Genomic DNA, 23,778 nt, shown 5'->3' on the forward strand with positions numbered 1-23,778 from the left:
GCACCATTAATTGGTTTAGCCTTGCCGTTCCTACACTGGACATGAGAAATATTTTTTTTCAAAATTGTTTGATGATCCCACTTTGCTGACACTGAAACTTTGCCATCATGTCTACTGATACGTTACGCCGAAATTTTACAGCAATATCTAACGAAAATTTAAAACTTTTTTTCCTCTCTTATCTGACTCATTTATTTGATCTGTTTTAAATAAATAAATACATACATATATCTTTTATCCTTGTATGTGTTCATGTCGTGGACGTATTATCATATTCGGTAGTGTATTGAACATGTGGCAGGGTGGCGTTAAAAATGTAACTTATCACTTGTAAAATACTAAGGTGAACACATCAGATATGAATATTGTTGTTTTACTTTTTGAAAATGTTAACCATAAATCATGCTGCTGATGGTTCATGAGTCGCTAATTGTCTCCCTCTAGTTTTAAATGTTAAAGATTTTGTGGATCACGATCTCGGTGATACATGTACCATATATGTTTGTTTACTGTTCAGATCTTATTTAGTAAGTAAACGTGTATCTAGTGCAGTTATTTTTAATCACTGCCCAATGTTTTCGTCGTTTTTCGGCAAACTTGGACCTGTTGTTTCCTGTTTTTGGGGTTTTTTTTTAAATTTATATAATTGTGGTTACGCATCGTGATGACGTCATATTTTGACATCGAATCCCAAAATCTTAAACAAGTTGCTCAGAACATTGTGAATTATATAAGTTACACTAAGGCACGTTTTAGGGATAGTAAAATATTCCGCTTTCAGATGGAGTAGCAGTGAGAATTTTGTAACTCTTGCCAAAAATTAAGTAACTTTTTGTCCCGAATACGAACAAGTTCATTCTGAATTAATGATATATTAATGATGTTTATACTGCAAATGTCGATAGTTTATCTCAACACAACATATCATACTCGTATTTACCGAATTATAAATTGGGCATTTATAATATATTAATTTTGTTTACAATTTGTGTCGAGCTTATTAATTGGTAGGATATATCAATATACTTATTTGCTCATTACAGTTATGAAAAGGAACGAGAATTATTTATGGTTCATTTCAGTGATCCTAAACTTTGTATAGGCCATTACAAACACATTTTGCTAATTGTATAAACGCTATGGAATAGAGTTGTTAAAAATAAGTACATTTAAGAACACGGAGATGGCGTGAAACTCTATTAAGGCTCTTTTCTTGTACAACACATCAAAATGAAGATAAATCACGTAAGTTATCCGTTTAAAAGTGTTGATAAGATTATATAACAATGTTGGAATTATCATAAATAAGATAAAAATGATAAACCTTCGTTGTGTAATTTTCTGTCAGATCCTCATATATATATATATATAAATATATATAAGTAAACATATCTTTTGGAGATTTTGAGGATTTTGTTTAAGAGTCTCGGTATAGATTTTTCTTCTGTTCATATTTTGCACTAATTTTATGGAATTTGAGTTTGGACTATGATTTAGTTACCATGTTGGTGTTTTCTAGAGATGTTTTTCCGAATATGTATCAATGTACATATTTAGGTTATTTAATTCAAACGGTAGCAAAGATAATTTATAACGCAGAGAAACTGTTAACGAAATACTTCTGTTAAATATATTATTGTCCAAACAATCCAACAGTGATTGATGATGGGTGTTATAGAATTTAAAGAGAAGTTGATATTTCATTTAGTATGATTTAATTCTTACAGATTTTTATGTGGGTTGTCACTTCTGTCCTCATTTCAACAAGCCGATGCAGTTTTAGTAAGTACGAATTATATATCATTCACGCAAACATCATTTCTAATAAAGTTTACAATGTTATAAAAAATAAATTAAAAAAGGGTTTTGTTACTCTTTTTGAATGAAATCGGAAACAAACACACATACATAAAAAGCGTATTGCACAATCATTGTTTTTAAATCGTTATCGTTTTATTTCAGAGAATATACTGGAAAGATCTATTCCATGTTTTTACGATGACACGCTAAATGCAACTGCATCTATTGCCACCTTACGACATCTCCGTGTAGAGTTGTCATCAGATCTTCAGAAAAAAGATGACCTCCTTCAGGAGTCATTGGTTTGTTTATTAGACTTATCATATAGATTCACTATTAATATGAACATTGTACGTACGAAACGAAAGAAAACTGCAGTTTTAAATACAGGTTCAAAAATCAAATACAGTAGAGAAAGAAAATAAATTAAACTTCATCATACAACTTTTCATTCTTCTAGAACTCTTCAGTGATGTTAAGGCCTGTATTTAACTAGGGCAAATTATGAACAAACGAAAAATTTAAAGGGAGACACCAAAAAGACTAAATTACTTAAGTTCAAAAACTTACCGCAGAAAAAAAATTTATAAACTAAAATTTTATCACTTTACGAATTTACAATTTTAAATACTTCCCTCGAAACATGTTTGTATTTTTTCAGTTTGAAATTGGCAGTGTGATTGATAACATGATTATTAAGTATGGCCAAACCCAACTTGATCATTACAGCATGGTAGATATAGCGTCAGGTAATTATTGCATCGTTACTCACTAAATCAATACTTGAAACTCATTAAAAAACACATGTTCAGTATTAAAATTGCTGCATGCAATAGCTTTTCATATACATGTTTTGGACTAGATGAGTTACTGTAAAATTACTCATTTCCGCGGGGACTTATTTTTGTTCTTTAGCTAGATCTTATCCACGAATTCATTATTATGTAAATGAACAGTCAAAAGACGGTTATCGTAAATGTATAGAGCTATATTTATAAACAAAATCAAATGTTCACGGAATAAAAATTATAACAAAAATACTAAATTTTCCCTCAAGAAAATAAGTGTAATTTCACAGTAATAACATTAAAGAAAGAAAATATCTATTATAACAAATATTCTATGACTGGTTATGTTTTATCTAGATAATACATGTACACATAATGTACAAATGTGCTATGGTATCTTTCATTGACATCAGAACTGGTGAAATTGATAGAAGTCATGCTTGACGGCATCAGCTTCCTCACCTGTACAGTAAACAACCCAACAGACTGTTCTCTAGACAGTAGTAAGGTGAGTAAGTACCAAGATAACACACTTAGGACACAAATATGACAGGATTGAATCAGTCTAGGGTAAAATAGAAAAATATGGTTGGATAAGCAAATATTTGGAAAGAATTAAATCTTTTCTAAAAGGTTACCTTTATCAACATCATGTAGACACATTATCCTAACCAATTTCTATGAAACAAGATGTGTTCAAAAAACACTATGCCCAGGTTGCAACAAAATTCTGAAGTTGGACAGTTAATCCGTACTCTCGAAGGGGAAAGATACAGAAGGAGTATTGACAGAATTAACAAACTATGTGTATTATGTAATAATCGAGATAACAAAGACGATTTTCAGTATAGTTAAGTGTCCATTTTATGAAGATATTCACTCGAAATGTATTAAGCCATTCTGTATCAATCGTCCGAGCATGTTTGAATAATATATAATATAATAATATAATTTCAGATATTATTTGTGTGTGCAGTTTGCAAAGTTATATATTATTTATATCTGTGTTTGTAATGTTAACTGATTAGTTGTGAAACGTGTTCTGATAACGAAACTTAAACTTAACCTTGCTGACATCCCTTTGATTTCATTCCTTGACACGGGTATAAAGGTGTGTATTTGACCACTTGCCAGACTTCTATTACAGAAATATCTTAAGTCCGTTATGTCATTCAGCATCTCATTCATAAGTATTGTGAATAAGATCTTGTATCTTAATTGCCAAACTAACTTAAGGAATACACAATGACGTCAATTTTTCATTATAATTGATACACAATATATAATACATCATATTAAGAAGAAAAACAGCTGACACCAGCATTGAAGTTATTTTGTAAATAATATGGCTGATACACTTCTGTATTTTTGGACCGAAGTGGTAACATGGTAAATGATTTTGGAATACGGAAATTCTGTCAAGAAATTCGGTATATTCCTCATAAAAGCTCAGAAAAAATGTATACAATGCTACCAGGCTTCATCTTCCGTTAGTCGTCTGTATGGTTTTAATTTAACACACTAGTAATGCTTTGTGTACTTGTGGTTATCATCGTGAAAACGTCGTTCCTTTTTATAGTGTCATTTTCATATCAATAAAAGGAATCTTTTGAAATACAATTTTATAACTGTATCATTGAATATTAAGGTCAATTTGGGTACAATTGTGTGCGGAAAACCTCATCTTACCGAAAGGATTTTCATTCAAATATCTTCAGACATATGTAGTCCATTATTAAAGTCTGTATAGATTCTTTAATAGTAATCATTGTATATATATGCATGTTGCCATGATAGTAATTTTTTATAAATATAAGATATATAAGACGTGATGTTGATTACAGATATGTTTAACTCGATCTCGGTTTGCAATTCTGGTAAATTTCATATGACTGTCTATATAATGCTATCGTCAGAATAATTCAAAACTATTAAACATTTATTTGCAATCTGATGTAGCATAACATGGCAATCTCGCCTTTCCCTTCTGTAGCGACTGCTACCAATAGTTGAACTTGTGACGTCACAACCGATAGGGTCCGATTCAGCGCGAGTTACCCCTTAGGCTGATTATAGGTAAAAGGACAGGTGAAACACTTTCCACGTCAATTTTTTCGGTATTAGGCCTATCGATTTTGATGCGATTTTCAACCTTTTTGATTTTCGGGCATAAATAGTAATACACTTTTTCATTTCTATTTTCAATCTGTGTACACTTTAAAATGTGCTTATTGCATGAAACCAAAAGGAAAACATATACCGATATCATATATTTATATCCTGTTTACTTCTTTACCTCTGCAGTCAATGGAGTATGTCAACAACACCGAAGAGCGGCTGCTTCAGTTTATGACGATCGTAGTAAACAGTCCAGATTCTCCGGATGAGATCGAAGTTAGCAAAGGAAATATTGTGATAGCAACGATCAAAAGTAAAGGGGCGTTGTTGGACGAGATGGTGACTAAATATAGCAGCACATTGGACATTCCTTATGTCAGACCGGACGCTGTCCAGTTTAACAATACAGAACTTATACTTTATGTAGGTAAAAACATTCGGGTTTGTTTGGTGGGTTGAGGATATTTTGTTTTAATTTTTCAAAGCTTTTAGGTCAATAATTCTATTTGCGATAAAGTGTTAACAATGAGTTTTTGTATTACAATTTTAGCACGCATTTCTAGTTTTTTCCCAATAGTTTATACTTGGTGGGTCGTTTGTATTGTATGGTTTTATGAGGTATTCAATATGTCTTTTAAAGACCAAGGATAATTTCTTAAGACTATATCAGTTTCAAAAAATTATTTTGTTGTAATCTTTAATATTTTCTTTTAAATACATGAATTTCATAGTTATGCGTCTTTTTAAAAAATAATTTATATTTTTGTGACACTGTATTTTTGCATTATTGAAGGTCATTTCCTACAACATCAATAAGTACACTTACGTCGATAATCAAAGAATGATCAACACGGGAACTACAAGGACTGTGATTCGGGACAAAAATGGCAAATTTATAGACCTTTACAGCGGAGACGATCAACTTGAGGTAGATAGAAAACCCCGCTTCAGGATAATTTTATACTCACGGTCATGTAGTAGGGAAAAAACAGAGGGAAAAGAAAATGACATGTCGACATCATTTTAATTTAAATTTAAATGAATATAGGGGGAAAAGATCCAAGAGCAAAGTACACTGGGCATAAGGGTAGTTGTCCTAGTCAATCCAAATAAGCATGCAATTTTAAATGAGGTCAAGGTAAAAAACAAAGGAACAAAAAAAATATAACTATCATATCTCACAAGGAAGTAACATTATATCCCCAAAAGACAAGTATGGTGATCCTTAAATTTCCTCATAATCTTCATCAACCTGCGTCTTTAGTTTTTTTTTTCATTTATGCATCTATTATGATATATTAGTGTTACACACATGAAATGTCTTTGACGCAATTTCAGCGTGTTAAATAGGTTAATCAAAATTATTGCAAGAAATGAATAGGATTATTAAAAAAATAGAAATAAAATTATAAAATATAATAAAGAATGATTAAATGTCGACGTGGATTCTGTTATACTTACCTTCAGGAAATATCTCTTCCGACCTATGAAAACACGTTTGATATGATCACTGTTCTGTCGCTGATATCATGATAATGACTCAAACTTCCTTTCATTGTCAATTGAACTGAGATCATCATCCTGTTTATTTTAAATACAAACTCTTAATTTGAGAGATGTGTTGTCATTGTCGACATTTATGCTGACAATAGATACACATTTCAACAATATAAATACATATAGGAAAAAGAAGTTATATGTATATATATTGAAAAGGACATAAAATTGTTGATACACATATACACATATATGAAATAAATTATCAACAACCTTGCCATGTCAAGAACGTCACATTCTGAATAATTAAATTAAAAAAATAAGAAAATAATCGCAAATATACCAACTCATCCCATGGAATTTCCAAGTAAGGATATCAAGTAAATTAACAGCATTGTGATGTTGCAGATGGTTGTAGATGCTAACGATGTGATGAACGATCCAAGTTTTTGGGAGAACATCACTGACGTGGACAACAACAACGAATTCTTTCTAAATGCCTCTTTTCATAATAATGTTGACGGTGCTTTAATGAATATTCGCATCAAAAGCATTATGCCATGTGTGATGAATGGATACGATGCCAGTCTTAACGAGAGTATTGACAGCCAGACACCAGTGGTGAATCTAAGTATGGAAGGAGGAACGGATCTGACTATCTACAACAAACCTTCGAATTTAGATATAACATATAGAAAGCAGGATCTCTCCATTGTTTTCGTTCCACCTGAGAATAATCTAGAATCTATGATCTCACTCAACATGTATTTTCAATGTGAAGGTATGGTTTAGTGCGCATTTTGCATTTACTATGTAATTATGTTGAAATGATAGGTATCTTTTTGTGTGTGTTGTGCAGTTTCTAGATGGTCATAAAGTTTACTGTAAAGTTTATAATATTCGCGGAGGATACAATTTCGCTAAATTTACGGCAATAAAGACGGTTTGAAATTAAAATACCCAGTGCACGTTTCCATGATGTTTGAGAACATCAGAAAATATCTGTTATGCCAATAAACATGGACATCAGTCATAGTCTTACGGAAAACATAATACCATTGAACTACTCAAAACCGCTTCAACCGCGATATATTAATCCAACGAAATTCGATAATTATACAGTAGTTCGTCCATACAAATATAACGTTAGGAAGTTGTATAGCGATTTCCGTGGTAAATTAGGTTTCATTTGGTAGATATTGATAGTATAACAACAACATTTATAACATAAAGGTATTTGTTCTAGCCTGTATCAATTCGCAGATATTGTTATGGTGATTTTAAGTTATGAACATTACAAAATGTAATTATTTTCATAAAGGTCAATGTAATAAAGATATGTATTTATTCCAGCATGTCTCCAATCAGCACAGATGTCCTTCCTCATCATTAAATCTAGTCTTGTCCTACAAGACGACTTCGATGTAGCGGTAAAGTTTGTGAAAGAAATGATTGGTGTGGTGACTAATACAGAATTTTCTTTACACGTATATGAAACAGTATTTGAAACTGCATTTCCGTTTAGTGATAGAGTAACGTCTGGGGCTGCCGTAAACAGCTATGTCGCAAATACCGCACAGATTTCGGCTACAACAACTTGCACCACACCTAATACCAACAGCACGCTTTCTACAACTACGGTACCTTCTACAAACACTGGAAGTACTACAACTGATGCATTTGCCCAAGTTACAGAAGTCCGCCTTGACACGGCACTTTACAATCTGACGTCATATTTAACAACAAACGCAACCTGGTCTCGGCAACAGATAGCTGTTATAGTAACAGACGGAATATTTACCTCAAATTTCACTTACATTTCTCTTGCACTGAATGAACTTCGTAGCAGAAACGTCAAAATCCTAGCGGTAGGATATGGTGTTAAATCAATGACTGTTATCAATCAGCTTGTTGAAACGCCTACCTCTTGGCATACATTCCAGCTCTCCAGAGATCCAGAAGAAGACATTGAAACAACAGACCTGCAAGATTTTATGAGTTCATTTTGCTACGGTAAATGTTTTGAAGAAATGTTCCTTTTTCTTTGTCGTATACTTACAACGTTACTAAGGATAGAACGGTTTTACACTAAAGATGTTTGAAATGAATTCATTCATCATACATTTGCATATCAAGATACGATGATACGATAAATGACATCCAGCTCATGACCATCATTACCATTGTCAATGGCTGTTTTATTTGACAGATAATACTTTATTTTATAATAGATGTGTATTTAGTTTAAATCAATATTATACTGCAACGTGCATAGGGAATGCAAATAAACATTTCTTTCGATCATTTTTGGCTTACAAATAGTTATAGTTTGCGTATATATAATGAAAAGATAGAAAAATAAAGAAATGAATAATAATAACTCGCATAAATGGGAAAGAAAAGGAAAAAATTAATACCATTAAAATAGCCAGTTAAAGGTCATACAAATCGGAACAACCAATGCATTGTGCATGAAAACAAAAAGGTTTGAAACAAATTAGTGGGAGGATACTCTTTTATATGTTGAACATTTTTATATATTGTGCTTTTGTATTTATAAAATTATCTAGGTAATTACGGCAAGCTGGCTTTCAACTCTTTGCGCTTTGGACGTGTATCAGCTCTAATGCTCAATGAAACGAGCAATCGATGGCATATATCGGAAAACATAAAGGTGAGAAATCTTTTCATTTGCAATCTTGCTGATATTCATATTTTTTATCCATGGGATTCAACATTAACTAAATGCTTATTACAGAGTATACTCTTGTTCATCATGATTCGTTTGAGATCACCCAAATATTGATAAAGGACGATGCCCTCTAGGGGCCGATTTAAGCCTGTCCAACGGGCCATCTTACATTGTTAAGAAAATCGTTCGTCCACATACCATCTGCATATTTCGAATATTTATAATATAAGTAAGAGAGCAAGGACGGAGATGGGGTTAGTGAAAACCAACATGTGAGGTCACGTTTTGGTTGTATAAATAACCAATTTATAAAATAAACAGACATGTTGATTTCATTTTTGGGAGTAATTTGTGATATTCGAACAACGCTTCCAGTTAAACAGAGGTACACAATTTTTAAAAATAATCAATATGGCTTAAATACTACATGTAATGTATAGTGTAAAATGAAGGACGGAACACTTGTAAGATGCAGTTTTCCTTATTTTACTGACGTTAAGTGAGATCGTAGACTTAACGACGTTTGAAAGTACAGCTGATTTTCAAAAGAATGTATAAGTATCAAAAATACGTCAATTAATTTATTGTTTCAGATGAGCGGCATATCTATGTCAACGCTGACAGTAACATTCAAGAGTAACTTTTTAGGGACGTTTGGTTCAAATGTCTTTGTTATCCCACCCGGTGTCTTGAATTTTGATACACTTTTCGTGGACTTTGCTAGAAAGCTCGAGGACACGCCTTACGTCCTAGGTGTCAATGTCGGCTGTCTCGTTCTCATGGTCATATTGGTAATTCCCCTTAGATACTTCGACAAGAAAGATCTCTTAAAGGTAAATAAAGTTAATGTTTAATGGAAATATCTACAAATCACCCATATGCAAACAAGAAAGTTTAATGTGTTTAGACAATATAAAAATATATATTGTGAATTGAGATGAAGTCGACCGATTTCCTTCTCTTGCTAAACTTATCTATGTCTAGTTATGAATTAAAGTTGATTATATTTTTTCTATCCGTGGCAGTTTGTAAAGTAAATGCACATCGCTTTTGCAGATTGGACATATAAAAATGGCACAAAGTTTCGATTTTTTTTTATCTTATTGAATTTCATTTATAATCTGCAATTACTATATTCCTATATTCTATAGTGGGATTACCTCCCCCTGGTGGACAACCCACGGAGAGCTCGATATTCATACTACTTGTCCTTCTACACCGGGTTCTGGTCCAGCAGCCGCCTAACTTCGACGCCTTTCATCATCGTAAAGGGATATAAAGGGATAACAGGGACCCGAGCTGTCAATGACGGGAAACGAAAGGTTCAAACTACTCTGCTCGCTTTTTATACTTCACTGCATAGATAAGAGTGTACATGTATATACGTATGTATCTTTGCGTCCGTGGTAACCTTGTGTACAGGATATCTCATGAAACAATATATAGATTGAAATCATACTCATAACATAGCATCATCTTATCAGGTCTACACCTAAACAGACTTTGGTGGTCATCGGTCAAGGTTACCACTTTTGCAATAACAAGCTTGAGTTAAAGAGATTTATCAACTCACCAACGAATCACACTTTCAATGTCTACACAAGACTATATTGTAGTGGTCATAAGTAATGTCAGAAGTCAGCATTCACCACTTTTGAAATAAAAATGTTTGTGTACAAGATATCTATTAAATCCTTAAACAGATAAAACACCTCAATGGATTTAAGGGAAACAATAAGGGGTGGGGTATGTATATATACTGAAAGGATAAAGAAACGCAGGGTAATATTTATTCCGATATTTTGAAAACGCGTTCTCCAAATAAAGCGAAACTTTGTGGATTGAGTAATTAGGTCATATTACACCTTGTCATGTATCGAAAGTTTAGTCACGGTCTGTGCAGCTCTGGTACATGGGGGAAGGAAAAAACAAGAATCTCGTGCACCGTGTTGTTCTGGTCTCATGCAGCGTTGGTCAAGTCACTCTTCGTTAGTCTTTATACAGACCAACTGCTTCCCTAAAATTAATTGAGAATTTGATTTGTTTTAAGAATGGCACGACTCACAGAAGTTCAGAGGGGTCAGGCCATTCAGATGCTGATGCAAAGACAGCTGCAAAATCAGTTTGCTAGACACTTTGGTGTTAATGTTTCCACCAAAGAACGTCTTGTAAGACGTCTTCGGGAAACTGGGCGATTGGCCGATCGACCTAGGTCAGGACGTCCGCGCGTAACGTCACGACGTCAGGATCGCTATATCGTCGTCTCTCATGTGCGTAATCGGCGCCTTACTGCCGTTGAGAGTGCACTTAATGTTCGTGGAAATCATGGGCGTCCTATAAGTTCAAAAACTGTAAGTAATCGATTACGAGAAGTTGGTGTAAGAGCACGTCGCCCCTACGTAGGTCCACACCTTACCCCCTGCTCGACGTCAGCGTCGTATGGCCTGGGTCTCTGCACATGCTCCACGACGGTTTCCACTGAGGCAGCGGAGACAAGTTTTCTTCACGGACGAGTCTCGATTCTGTCTTTATCGATCTGACGGCGTTCAACGTGTCTACCGACGTCGTGGCGAACGTTTTACGGACGCTTGCGTTGTAGAGAGGGATAGGTTTGGGGGCGGTTCAGTAATGGTGTGGGGAGGAATCTCACACGGGTTGAAATCACAATTGGTTGTTATTGATGGCAATTTAACAGCAACTAAGTATAGAGATGAGATCCTCCGACCCCATGTTATCCCTTTCTTACAGCAGCATAATCTAACCCTCCAGCAGAATAATGTAAGGCCCCACGTAGCAAGGATTTGCCAAGTCTTTCTGGCCAACAGCAACATTCAACCACTAGATTGGCCGCAATATAGCCCTGATTTGTCCCCGATCGTGCATCTTTGGGGCCAGTTGGATAGACAGGTTCGAAAGCGCCAGCCACCCCCTGCTACTCGAGAGCAGTTGACCAGAGCTCTGATTGAAGAGTGGGACAACATCCCCATAAGACAGATTAACGCTCTCATGAACTCTATGACCAGAAGAATAAGGGCCGTGACCACAGCAAACGGCGGACACACAAGATATTGATGACTCAGTTCAATTTCAATTTCAAAATCCTATGAGTCCATTCAATTTAATCGTTAGTACCTCTAAACCAATTGTCAGATGCAAAATACATACTTTGAAATTTTTAAGCTTTAATTTAGCTGTAAGTATACAAAATTTCGTTTTAAATGAAGCCCGATATCATACTTAATTTCTGGTTTAAATGTCACCCTGCGTTTCTTTATCCTTTTAGTATATAATACCTACTCACTTTATTTTCATTTCATTATTTATTTAAATTATTTATGATTTCAGATGTTTGAACGCTGGACACTTGGAAATTTTCTATTAAAAACTGACCGAGAACTAGGAAAACTTTCGGAAATCGAAATTTGGCATGACGAACAAGGGGATTCGCCCACATTGTACCTTGAAAAGATTCTCATTTATGATGAATTTAACGATGAAAAGTATGTTATTTTCCTCATCTTTGAAATTTGATATGGAATATTCAAGGTCCCTTCGTTAGAGGATGTGTTTCCCCCGAAACGTTTTGCTAGCTGCTGATCAAGTCTATATTGTGATATTCCTCATTCGTTTCAGATGAGCTCTAGAATGAAATAAATTGTACGATGCAAATTATATCAAAATGAGCTATTCACTATTGTGTGTTTGCACAATCGTGTATAGCTCGAAATTGTAGTATCTTAATTCTATTATAACAACCGATTACATGTTTTCTTATACATTATCAATGTTTTGAGTATGAAAAATGAAAGCATGGGAGTTATATCCAATGATTTTTGTTCAAGGTACACGTTTCTATGTGGTCAGTGGCTATCGCCGGAAAGAGGCGACTGTAAATCCAAACGAACCCTGTATACCGCTAATTCGGAATTGAAGGATGGTAGTGTTTTATTTGGCAGCAATACTAGATTCAATTTGTTCGATGACTATCTTTTTCTTTCACTGTTTAAAAGACCATCGGCGAGTCGTTTTACAAGAGTCCAACGATGTGTTTGTGTATTTTCAATGTTATTTTTGTCGATGTTGGCAAATGCGATGTGGTACCGAACATCAGAAGGAGTTGAGATCTACGGAATTCATCTAGGTCCCTTCAGCATCAATTACAAAAGTATTTACGTTGGTTGTATGGCGAGCTTGGTCACATTCATCCCTGGATTTCTCATTGCATGGATATTTAGGAACCGCAAAGTAAAGGTCGGCACAACATTTAGGGACCAATACACGAAGGAAGTAATGAATGAAGGTTTCTTACCATGGTGGTTTATATTCGTCGGTTACGTCGTGGCAATTATATTCTTGTCTTCAGGCGCGACCTTCACCTTTTTCTACAGTATTGACTGGGGTCGAGAGACAACAATAGAATGGCTTGTGTCATTTACCTTTGGAACTGTGCAAGGAATACTACTCATGGATCCCCTCAAGGTTTGTCATATAAATAACATCATTTTGATTAACATCAACTTACGCATTTATCATATTCTGTAGGGTAATCGTTAAAATCTCTAACAATCGATTTAAATTTTCATCGACAAAACTTTTTGGTCTTCATCCATGCGGGTTTTAAATATATAGGTCGAATATGACGAATCATGGCATTATTAAGAGCATGTTCGATAACATTTAAGCGAAGGGGGCGAGCTTTATCTCTATAACACGATGCGTAAAGCCAACAATAAAGCAATACTTGTTCCTTTGCCTTTGTGTCTCCCTGCAAGAGATTTAAAATTCATTGGTGAATTTTCTGTCGATCTATCTATTTATGAATTCTTTAGGAACACAAAGGATGAAAACTGATATTGAATGTTCAACTTTCCATAAATTTCAATCAAACATTAATCATCTATTAATAGGAATCCTTGCTATATTAAAGATCAAATAACAATTGGCGTAAAATTCTGAACAATGATTACATTTATGCTATCTACAAATAACAATTAGCATAGCGTGTAACACAACATATACATATACTGATCAACACGTGTTTTCTACATAGGTGGTCCTTCTTACCTTGACAATAGCGTTTCTTTGTAAAAGATATGCTAAGAAAGATCTAGAGGGTATGGCCCCGGTACTTGTGGAGAGAAGCGCGTTAGAGGACAAGGAAGCAACCAAAGCTGACTTCATAAATATTGACGAAGGTTTGTATAGCAATTAATAACACACTTTAAAACAAAATAACAATATTCTATTCGACTGTATTGTTACTTATTATATCTTCTGCTGTAGGCAAATCAATGCGAGGTATTTTATAGGTTCATTACTTTCTACCGAAGTTAACATGTAGGCAGGTTATTATGAGTTTCGAGAAATTAATATTCCTATCATTATTAGAACTTCGCCTTGAAAGTATTTCATTTTGTATTGATCACAGCTCCGTTTTCCAACAAACATAAATCTTTCACTACTACACATCTACTATAGCACAGGAGAGTCAGATTTCTAACTTGTCTACCTTAAGTAGGGATCAAAGAGATCATCGACCCAGACAATTCATCTAGATTTGTAATGCAAAAAGAACTATAAGAACTATCGACCTCACATATCTCTTTTCATACAAGTACAAATATAATGTACTAAAATTCATTTCAATATCACATACTGATTTCATTATATTAACAACAAAAGTACAATCTGCTCGCATTGTTTTACAGAGCTGCAGCCTGTTATATAATGTCACAGGTCTGTGCTGTCAGTCCGTTATCAACGGCTTTTACTGCATATCGAAATCTTTTCATTTTATTTTACAGCAAATTCTTTTGATGAAATGTCAAAACCGACCAGTAACAACAACAAGGAAAGAGCTAAGTTTTATAAGTTGATGCAGCTAGATAGAAAACTAATGATGTCAGCTCGAGCGATTTTTATTCAATCTATCTACATAAGCATCGTTGCAGTGATCTGTGCACACAACTCGGTTTGGACGTCTTATTTACAGAATACGGTTATGGAGAAAAGTCTCACTCCGATTAACAGGGTACGCATGCAAAATATCAAACCCCTAGACCATGCCTTACATCGACATGCATGCTTGATATTATTTTAACTGATGTGCACTATTTCATCCAGCTGATGCTTTTTATATTTTTGTTTCTTTTGGTGATGTAATTTGAAATAAGAAGAAATCCTATCTTCTGATAAATCAAGTGTATATCTTTTAAGTTCATATGCTCATATGAAACAAAATCACAATAAAGAGAAACACAAACAAGTTAATAGAATCTTTATGCAACTATATATTAAAAATTAGTATACAAATAGTTATTACATTGTATATTTCCAAGAGAAAAAACGTACAGTTGAATCAGACATATCTTTGTATTACAGATCAATTCTACAGAAGACATTTGGACATGGATGCGAGGACAATTTTCTGATTTCGTGTTTCCAAAGCTGTTGTACAATGGTGACATGAGACTGAATGAGTCCCGGTATTACATGGCTGATGATGTCAGTTATCGTATGACTTCTGTTAGAATTCGTCAAATACGAGTTAAAGGTGGGTTTTTCGTCTCAGTGATTTTCACTCAAGTCTTCATTTAGTCAATTTTTTCATTTTATATAACTGTTGTCAACCTTGTTTTCATTTGGAAACGTGGTATTGCTTAAGAGGATTGACAAAATTTACATTGCGAGTGTCGTTGATGAGGGAGGGGACGTTTATTTTTCCGGAACGCATGGTACACATATACGTATACATCCTATACCTTTACGAAGTATTTAGAACTCTAAAGGGTTTTTATCAATTAAATAATTGTAAAAAGTGTTAAGCGTGAGCTCTCATTTCGTCTGAATTAAAAGAAATTACAATGATAGTAGCAGGAATTCGACTGCCATGCCTCAAAGAATAGCAGAAGTATTACTTTATTTGGAGGTTATATGCTAAGCCTGATATTGGCATACTTAAATGACGAAATACCGGCATAAATATTTGAATTTTAATTATGTAGATGTAGATAGTTATATTCGTACAAATTATTGACATCCTCAAAGGGTAATACATACATATTGTCATGACAACAATTTTCAAAGAGTTTGTTATAATTTTACTTTCATAGGGAAATGTGACATTCCTTCGTTGCTCAAGGACCTACTAGATATCTGTCCCCCGCAATACTCGGCCGACAGCATGGAAAGAATAGACTATTGTGAAGGTAACTATAACGTTTAACATTTGTTTGCATACAGAATTAACAGAATACAGAATTATGTCCATTATGTACGTTTAACGACTTGAAAGAGTACCCTAACAATGTTATAGTTTGAATGAATGCGCAGCAAAATAATCTTATTCTAAAGAAAACAATTGCAAAACAAGTTTTTTTAACTTAAATAACTCTTGTTGGCCCAGATGGAGTCGCGCGAAGGGTCTACGGTGTGATGAAACCTGATAACCAGGGATAAACAACGCCATAGTTTTAATCTTTCTTTAAAGTAAATGTAATATGGCCAGGTAGATTTGCTGGAAACAAACAATAACGCTGAAAATCACTTGTGTTTTTATGCTATTTCTTCCAAATATAGACTTTAATTGTTTGATCATATACTGATTTTTTTTTATCTTTTTTACTTTTGTATTTTTTTTTGACTAGGATGGACGACGTACAATCCAAAGAAGTGTAACGGCACTGAATGGACTTTTACACCGGAAGATAAGACCAACTCCTTGTCAATATTTGGTGACCACGATATATACGGTGGTGGCGGTTATGTTAAATTACTTAACCAATCTATGAAGGAAGTTAGAAATGATCTGTATGCCATGCAGATCTATGACTGGATAGATCGTTTTACTCGACTTGTTGTCATTGAATTCGTCATATACAATCCGGATTCAAAATTGTTTTCGCTACCTACAATTACCATCGAAATACCCCAAACAGGTGGATATTATCCAAAAGTGACCGTTAAAACTGCACGATTGTATCCATATATAGACACTTTCGATTTCCTGGTACTCGGATTTCAGCTCATCTTCCTGATGGTCACGTTCTGCCGGTTTTTACATTGGGTTTATACCACATGGCAAATTGGCCGGCGTTGTTTTTCGCTAGTTAGTCAATGGGTGTACCTAATCAGCATTGTGATGTCAATAGCTGCCATCGTTTTCTTCATTGTTCGCATAGACAGGACAATTTATACCGTAGAAAATCTGTTCAATTCAAACGGTGAGTTATTTATCTCCAAATTTTTACTGTTAATGTTTATTTGTTGTCGACGTATCTAAGATATCAAAATTGATTACAAACAAATGAAATGGTTAATTATTTCTATTAATACGTATATTGAATGGCGGTTAGAAAGATAATCTTTTAAACAGATAGATTATCCTTTAAGGTCGAAGAAATTAGTTACTGTGTTACTGAACTGCCGTCATACCGGCATAACAGTTATAACAATACCTTTCAATCGGTACAAAATTTTAATGTTTTTTTCAAAATCTGGTATTATAGAAAACTGTTAACGTCAATTCATGAGGCTGTCTTCGAAAATGGATATTAAACAATGTTAAGATAAACTCAGATACAGTGTTTATGATGCTCTTGTATTAACGAAGTTCGCTACAAGTTATACCATTTTATACGCTGTTGTAGGTGAGTTCCTGACCTTTGATATTGTTGATGCCATGGATATTGCATTCAAGGCATGTATCGGTGTAGAGCTTTTTATTGCGGTGTTGAATCTACTACGGCCTCTCACATTCAACTATAACATCTATTTGATGAGGACGTCTATTGCGATGTGCTACGAAGATCTCATGGCCTTTGGATTGTGTATTATGGTCCCTATGATCGGTTTTGCAATCCTCTGCTTTGTTTGTTTAGGGTCATATCAAATGGACTTCAGGGACTTTCCAGCTGCCTTCATTACGTTGTTTCGAATGCTACTGGCAATGGTTAAAGTTCGAGACACTTTTGGAGAGCAAGAACTCGTTCTCAGCTTTACCTTTTCAGTTTTCCTATTTGTAATGACTATTGTTATGGTGAACTTCTGTATCAGTATTTTGAACGATGCATTCAGTTGTGTGAAAAACAACAAGTCAATGGCTAAAGATGTCGACACATACGATATGGAACTACATAAGCATTTCTGGCGTAAAATATATAATATATTGAAAATCTTTCAACGTAAGCAGAGAAAGAGCAATGATCCCGAGGAAGGTGAGTAAACCATAATAAAGATCCTTATATATACACCACAAATGTGGAAATACAAATTCTGAAACTTTTATTTTATGTATATATTTTTGCTATAAAATATTGTAATCTTAAGGGCATTATTTTATATAGAGTTTGACACCAAATGTCTTGGGGTTTGACACCAATTTGCTTTCTGCGATCGCACATATAAGCCCAGAGACAGCGGTACACACTCTAATGAGATGTGCATAGAAATTTATATTAATAAAGATTTATGACTTTTATGTATATATTTTTGCTTGTTCTTAAGGGCTTTCGGCATCCAGGCGACCGAACGGATTATCGGAATATTTCATACCGTTGCTCTCGACTATAGTTTGAACCTATGTGTTCGTTTATGGCCTATGTATGTGACAATACTACTATTAAAACTTCATGTATATATATATATATATTTTTTAGTAATATTCATCCAAGAAACTTTTCTTTTTCGGATACAATACCAAAATTAGACCATACCGTTGATATTACTTACAGAAATCCATATATATTCTATATTATCTGTATAAGCATGTATTATCTTCGCCATACGTTACGTCTAAACGCTTATCTAAAGCGAAAATAAATTCGAAACGCAATTTTTGATAAGATGATCCATAGCTAAATAAAATAATCTAAAGTATCTAAAATAGGCCTCAAACATGATTTTCATCTTACACATCACACATTTTCAATGTTCCTATAACAATTACATTTACCACAATTTTTTGCGTATTTACTTCAATTTGTTTCAATGCTTACCTAAATATTTTATTATTTTTATTTTTAAGACTTTTCTGGAATACTTGGTCTATCAATGGTCCTTGACAATCAGGTAAGTCAATAGGTGTGAAATAATAAATTCTCTTTTTTTCGAATTTAATATACCTTTAACTAATCCAAATTTTTGATATATGTATATTTTCCATGTTTGTTTGTCAAACAATTGATTGTTTCATGTTACAAACAGATCTTCAGAATTGTAAGCCAATTGGAACGCGCCTTCCAAAACGAAGATAAATTTGAAGCCAAATACAACTCTGTGAGTATTTGACCTAAATTGAAACGTACCTTGTGTATTATCTTATTAAATGCCAATTTTGGAAGATATATAGTATATTGTTTTGATTTATTATGAAACAGATTATCTGTGTAACATTTGGTTATTTTATCAGCATTTAAAACATACATTGCGTTTTGATGTTATACCTGTAAACGGATTGTACAGATACGTAAAATGTTGTTGACTTACAAACAGGCTGAAACTCATGAGGTCCATTTTGAGAAGGCAGAAACTAAGCAAATGTGCACACAAATGGAAAGATAGTATAACATCCCAATAAAAAATTATCGAACATCAGCGCAAGTTATGTTTGTGTTGGTAAGTAAAAAATGAAAATGCTTTACCAATTGCTGCATAACATTGAAGAATATTTAACTTTTTTTCAGATGATGCAGAAAATGCAATCAAAATATCATCGAAAACGTCATATCTATGGCCACGAGAATACCTTCTCCTTGCAGATCGATAACATCCAAGAGGAATCCGAAAACGATATAAACTCTATAGATTACAATTATGACCATGTTTAAGTTAAGTTTGGACACCAACGACAATCTTCATAGAGAAGTTCTAATCGATATATATGTACACGTGATAATTGGTAATGAAGGGAACATGCTTATTGCTTGTTTCGTACATATTCATATTCAATTAATGTTTAATCCCAAAGAGAAAATGTTCAATTGATTGTCAAACTTTCCACTTAATATCTTTTTCAGAAGAGAACAATTATAACTCATTTCAGATTATGTCTTGAAATTGATGAAATCAGTCAAGATATATTAAAACGGTTTCTTTTGTCGTTGTAGTTTAGTTCGCTGTCAGTTTTATCTGCTAATTACTTCGTAAATATTGTATCTGTTAATTAAAAAGAGTCATGACAAGGAAATTAACTCTAAATGAAAAACGCGACAACAAATATTGATACAGTTTATATATATAATGGTTTATACATGAGAATATAGATTTTGAAGTTCCATTGAAATGTATTAAACAAAGCTCGTTAAAACTCTTTTATACCTGTGTTCAGCAAACAAAATGTCTATCCATAGTGTATTGTCACCATCAATACTTTATTTACGTTGATACAAAGCTAACATAAACATGCCTTAATGAACATTGACGTATAATATTCGTTATATCACAGTGGAATATAAAGAAGTATTGATTAAATATTCTCTTGTGTTTGTATATTTAAAAAAGGACCCTGTTAAGTGTGATTTAGATTTATGAGTGGAAATAAAACATTTCATTGATTCTGATTAAACTGTTTTAAGCATGTCTATATATCTATTATATCTCTTTTTAAATTCATTATATACCTCTAGAATTCCTTCCGTTACACATCGTTAACTAAAATATACTTTGTTAACTAACCATATGGTGCATGGTCAAGACTATTGTCATTCCACTTCCAATAACACATTAGCTGTCTGTTGTCTCATTGAGTGCAAGTTAGTTGGGGTTTTTTTAATTATTAATCAATAATATTGGATAGAAAGCTCTGATTATTTTCTTTGGTTTACGGGTCTTGGTTGTCAATATAATCAGATAGTCATACCCTATAAAACATTTTATTCCTATAACCCTTCCGATAGCGATTTAAAAACGAACGAGAAACGGTCAATTTTCAATTCTGGCAGACTATGCTGTCTTATCAAGTATCGTTATTCAAATTTGTATAGTTAACGCTGGATTTAAAACAAAACTTGTTAATTGTATATATTAATTGATCAATGAAATGCGAGACAATTTCATTGTATAGAATGATATTCTCGTCATGTTTTAGAATTGTGCCATGTGTAAATTCTTATCATAGGTAGCACCAATACAAAACGTACGTGAATCATCTGAGAGTTCTTTAAACGTTCTGGTAAGGCATAGCTTTTGAATATTCCTTTCATATTTACTTTCATATATCGTCCCTCAGTACACTGATAGATCCTTTAAGGACGAAATAGTCATATGAAACGGTTTTGTTGCTTATTGGACATATACAGACTTATTGACTGATGGCTTTATTGTGCAAAGTGCCTTTTCAATCATGTATGTTTTCAATATAAACAATTGGCAGGTTAAGAAAGGAACGCCGTTAAAAAGTTATATCAAAATAAAAGATATAGATAATATATTATTGAACGTGCAAATTCCTTCAAGAGTTTTTTTTTTTTTTTTTTTTAACGGATTTTCTTATTTCTTAAGATATTTCTTAAGATTTGTTTTTGTATACATACATATAAGGTACATCGATGATAATTAAAAGGATAATAGTGTGTTAAAATGATTCCTCTACAAGGGAATTCTTTGACTACCATACCCTGACGTGTTGTTATTGATTTGTACCTAAACGAACATATCAATATAATTTCCGTCTATTGTTCAGTCTAATTTGGTATTATTATTTTGATGTAATAATTACATGTTCCTATTTTTGCCAACGCAATTTAATTGTTCATGATAAATATTTGCGTACAGGCTTAACAAAGGCTTGCCATAATTTCACTTGCTCGTTATAAGAAATTTGCCAGCTTTTAGAAGAACCGACATCGGTCGATCAGTAAGTAGAACATATCCGTATATTCAACTTTTATACAATTGTTTGGCCTTCTAAGGTTAATGAGTTTAATGTATTTTGAATAGATTTATTGAACTAATTTACGCAAGTTGATGCCGCTAGAAACAATTCAGTCATTAATGTAAGGACATTGTACGACACCACGAAGACACAATGATGCCGGTGTTTAAGGTATGTGCATTACTTTTTTTTCATTGTAACAACTGTATTTAGAGATATAAAAAAAGATCTCCCTTTCTGATTTATTTTGATTTCAAACTTGTTAAACGTGACAAAATGTTTGACAAAAAGTTAGTGTAGGTATGCAACGAACAACATGTTTTGGCATCCTACATATCTAAACTTTGGACAGACAATTATACTCGTTACTTAAAGACATATTAAGCATATGCTGGAAAGTACAAACTTTCTAAAATCCTGTTGAACAATATCAGATATATATCATTTATCAACATACAGCAAATTACATTGTGTTCAACATTTTCTAAATTTTGCATTTTGCATCAATAACAGTATTATCAATATATATTTTTCATAAACCATCTCACGAAATAAGGAAAATATAGTCATATAGAGCAATGTCGTTTTTCTACATGTTAGCTTGTGGATGTTTTCCTTTTAGATATAACATTTCCACGTATAGAGAGTAAAAATCAATTTCCTAGTTCAATATCGAAAAAAACATATACACATTGTTTATGTAAAATTGAAGACGCTATTCTGTAATGTATCAAAACATGGTCATCAAACAGTTTACTTTGTAACTTTTATATGTGGAGCGAAATAGTTGAAAAATGAAGAAAAAACTCAATAATTCTATATTCGAACTAATTTGCAAAAATAAATCAAAGAAAATCAGTTCCTCAGTCACTGTCACTATAGGAAACCCTTGTATAGGGTTATGTATGAAACTGATAGAAATGATCGAAGCGCTCATTCCTTCTAGTAAGATACGAATTCATTGATTAATTGAGCACCTATATATTGGATAGGATATCTAGTCATTTATATGTAGTGTAGTATAAATTTTGAAGTATTTTTGTCAATAGAAAATCAATCAATCAATTCATATTATCTAAAAAGAAAAAACTATTGTTAAAATGGAATCCTGGAGCTTGCTTGCAGTCATTAAATGAAAGAATTTATAGACAGTAAATCATATTTGCTGGATAACATTCGTGTATTTCACCAATATTAGATAGCAATTTTCAAAATAAAATGGCAATGACAGAAAATAATTAAATAAACGCCTATTGCATTATGATTTTCCTGTGCCAATTTCAAATGTAACACCATTAGTAACGGGTATGACCACCGTTTGCGAAGTAAACAGCATTGCAGCGTCGTCGCATGGAACTCGTAAACCGGCGGATATTTCGAGGAGAGATGTTGTTCCATTCAGCGATCAAGGCTTAAGCCAGCTCCTGAAAGTTAAACGGCTGATTTTGACGTTCTCTCACGCGTCGCCTAAGAACGTCCCAGAGATGCTCAATCGGTGACAAACCAGGTGATTCAGATGGCCAATCTAACACCTGTACGTTATTCTGCTGCAAGAAAGTTCTGCTGACGCGACTGGTGTGCGCTGGTGCGTTATCCTGTTGAAAAATGGCGCCAACGCCATGGCGTCTTAAGAATGGCAGAACCACTGGTCTTAAAATTTCTTCACGATATCGAATGCCGGTTAAATTGCCATTTAACACAACAAGCCTGGTACGAGTCTCCCAACAAATACCACCCCAAACCATTACACTTCCGCCGCCAAAGTGGTCCCGTTCTGCGACGCAGCATTTCGCAAAACGCTCCCCTCGTCGCCTCCACACTCTGAGCCTTCCGTCACCGTGTTGCAGACAAAACCTGGACTGATCTGAAAACAGAACATTGTTCCATTGTCGTAAGGCCCAACGACGGTGAACACGGGTCCAGTTACGCCGATTATTACGGTGATGTCGCAACAAATTGAGTCCAGTGTAGAGACGCCGCGCTTTCAATTGTTAGGCCCTCAACCTGTTGCG

At 33.8% G+C, this 23,778-nt stretch overlaps 1 protein-coding gene across 1 annotated transcript; it reads left to right on the forward strand.

Annotated features, from left to right (window-relative positions):
- The first annotated feature begins 3,024 nt into the window (after positions 1-3,024).
- LOC132554327 (polycystin-1-like protein 2) lies at positions 3,025-19,721 on the forward strand. Its single transcript, XM_060218633.1, has 19 exons — positions 3,025-3,096; positions 4,893-5,129; positions 5,500-5,634; positions 6,612-6,984; positions 7,557-8,216; positions 8,774-8,877; positions 9,489-9,728; positions 10,047-10,217; positions 12,241-12,395; positions 12,738-13,374; positions 13,946-14,090; positions 14,700-14,926; positions 15,277-15,448; positions 16,008-16,103; positions 16,542-17,117; positions 17,544-18,110; positions 18,920-18,963; positions 19,099-19,170; positions 19,578-19,721. Exons 1-19 carry the CDS (start codon positions 3,025-3,027, stop codon positions 19,719-19,721), a joined length of 4,827 nt encoding a protein of 1,608 aa, XP_060074616.1.
- Positions 19,722-23,778: the final 4,057 nt, after the last annotated feature.

Source organism: Ylistrum balloti, unplaced genomic scaffold (assembly GCF_031769215.1).
Source record: "Ylistrum balloti isolate Yb309-2 unplaced genomic scaffold, AGI_CSIRO_Ybal_v1 Utg370392, whole genome shotgun sequence".
NCBI classification, from domain to species: domain Eukaryota; kingdom Metazoa; phylum Mollusca; class Bivalvia; order Pectinida; family Pectinidae; genus Ylistrum; species Ylistrum balloti.

Coding starts and splice junctions, on each gene's coding strand:
- LOC132554327 (XM_060218633.1), top strand. CDS start 3,025: ATGCTTGACGGCATCAGCTTCCTCACCTGTACAGTAAACAACCCAACA. Junction 8,217..8,773: donor TATGAGTTCATTTTGCTACG/GTAAATGTTTTG, acceptor AAAATTATCTAG/GTAATTACGGCAAGCTGGCT. Junction 9,729..10,046: donor ACAAGAAAGATCTCTTAAAG/GTAAATAAAGTT, acceptor TATATTCTATAG/TGGGATTACCTCCCCCTGGT.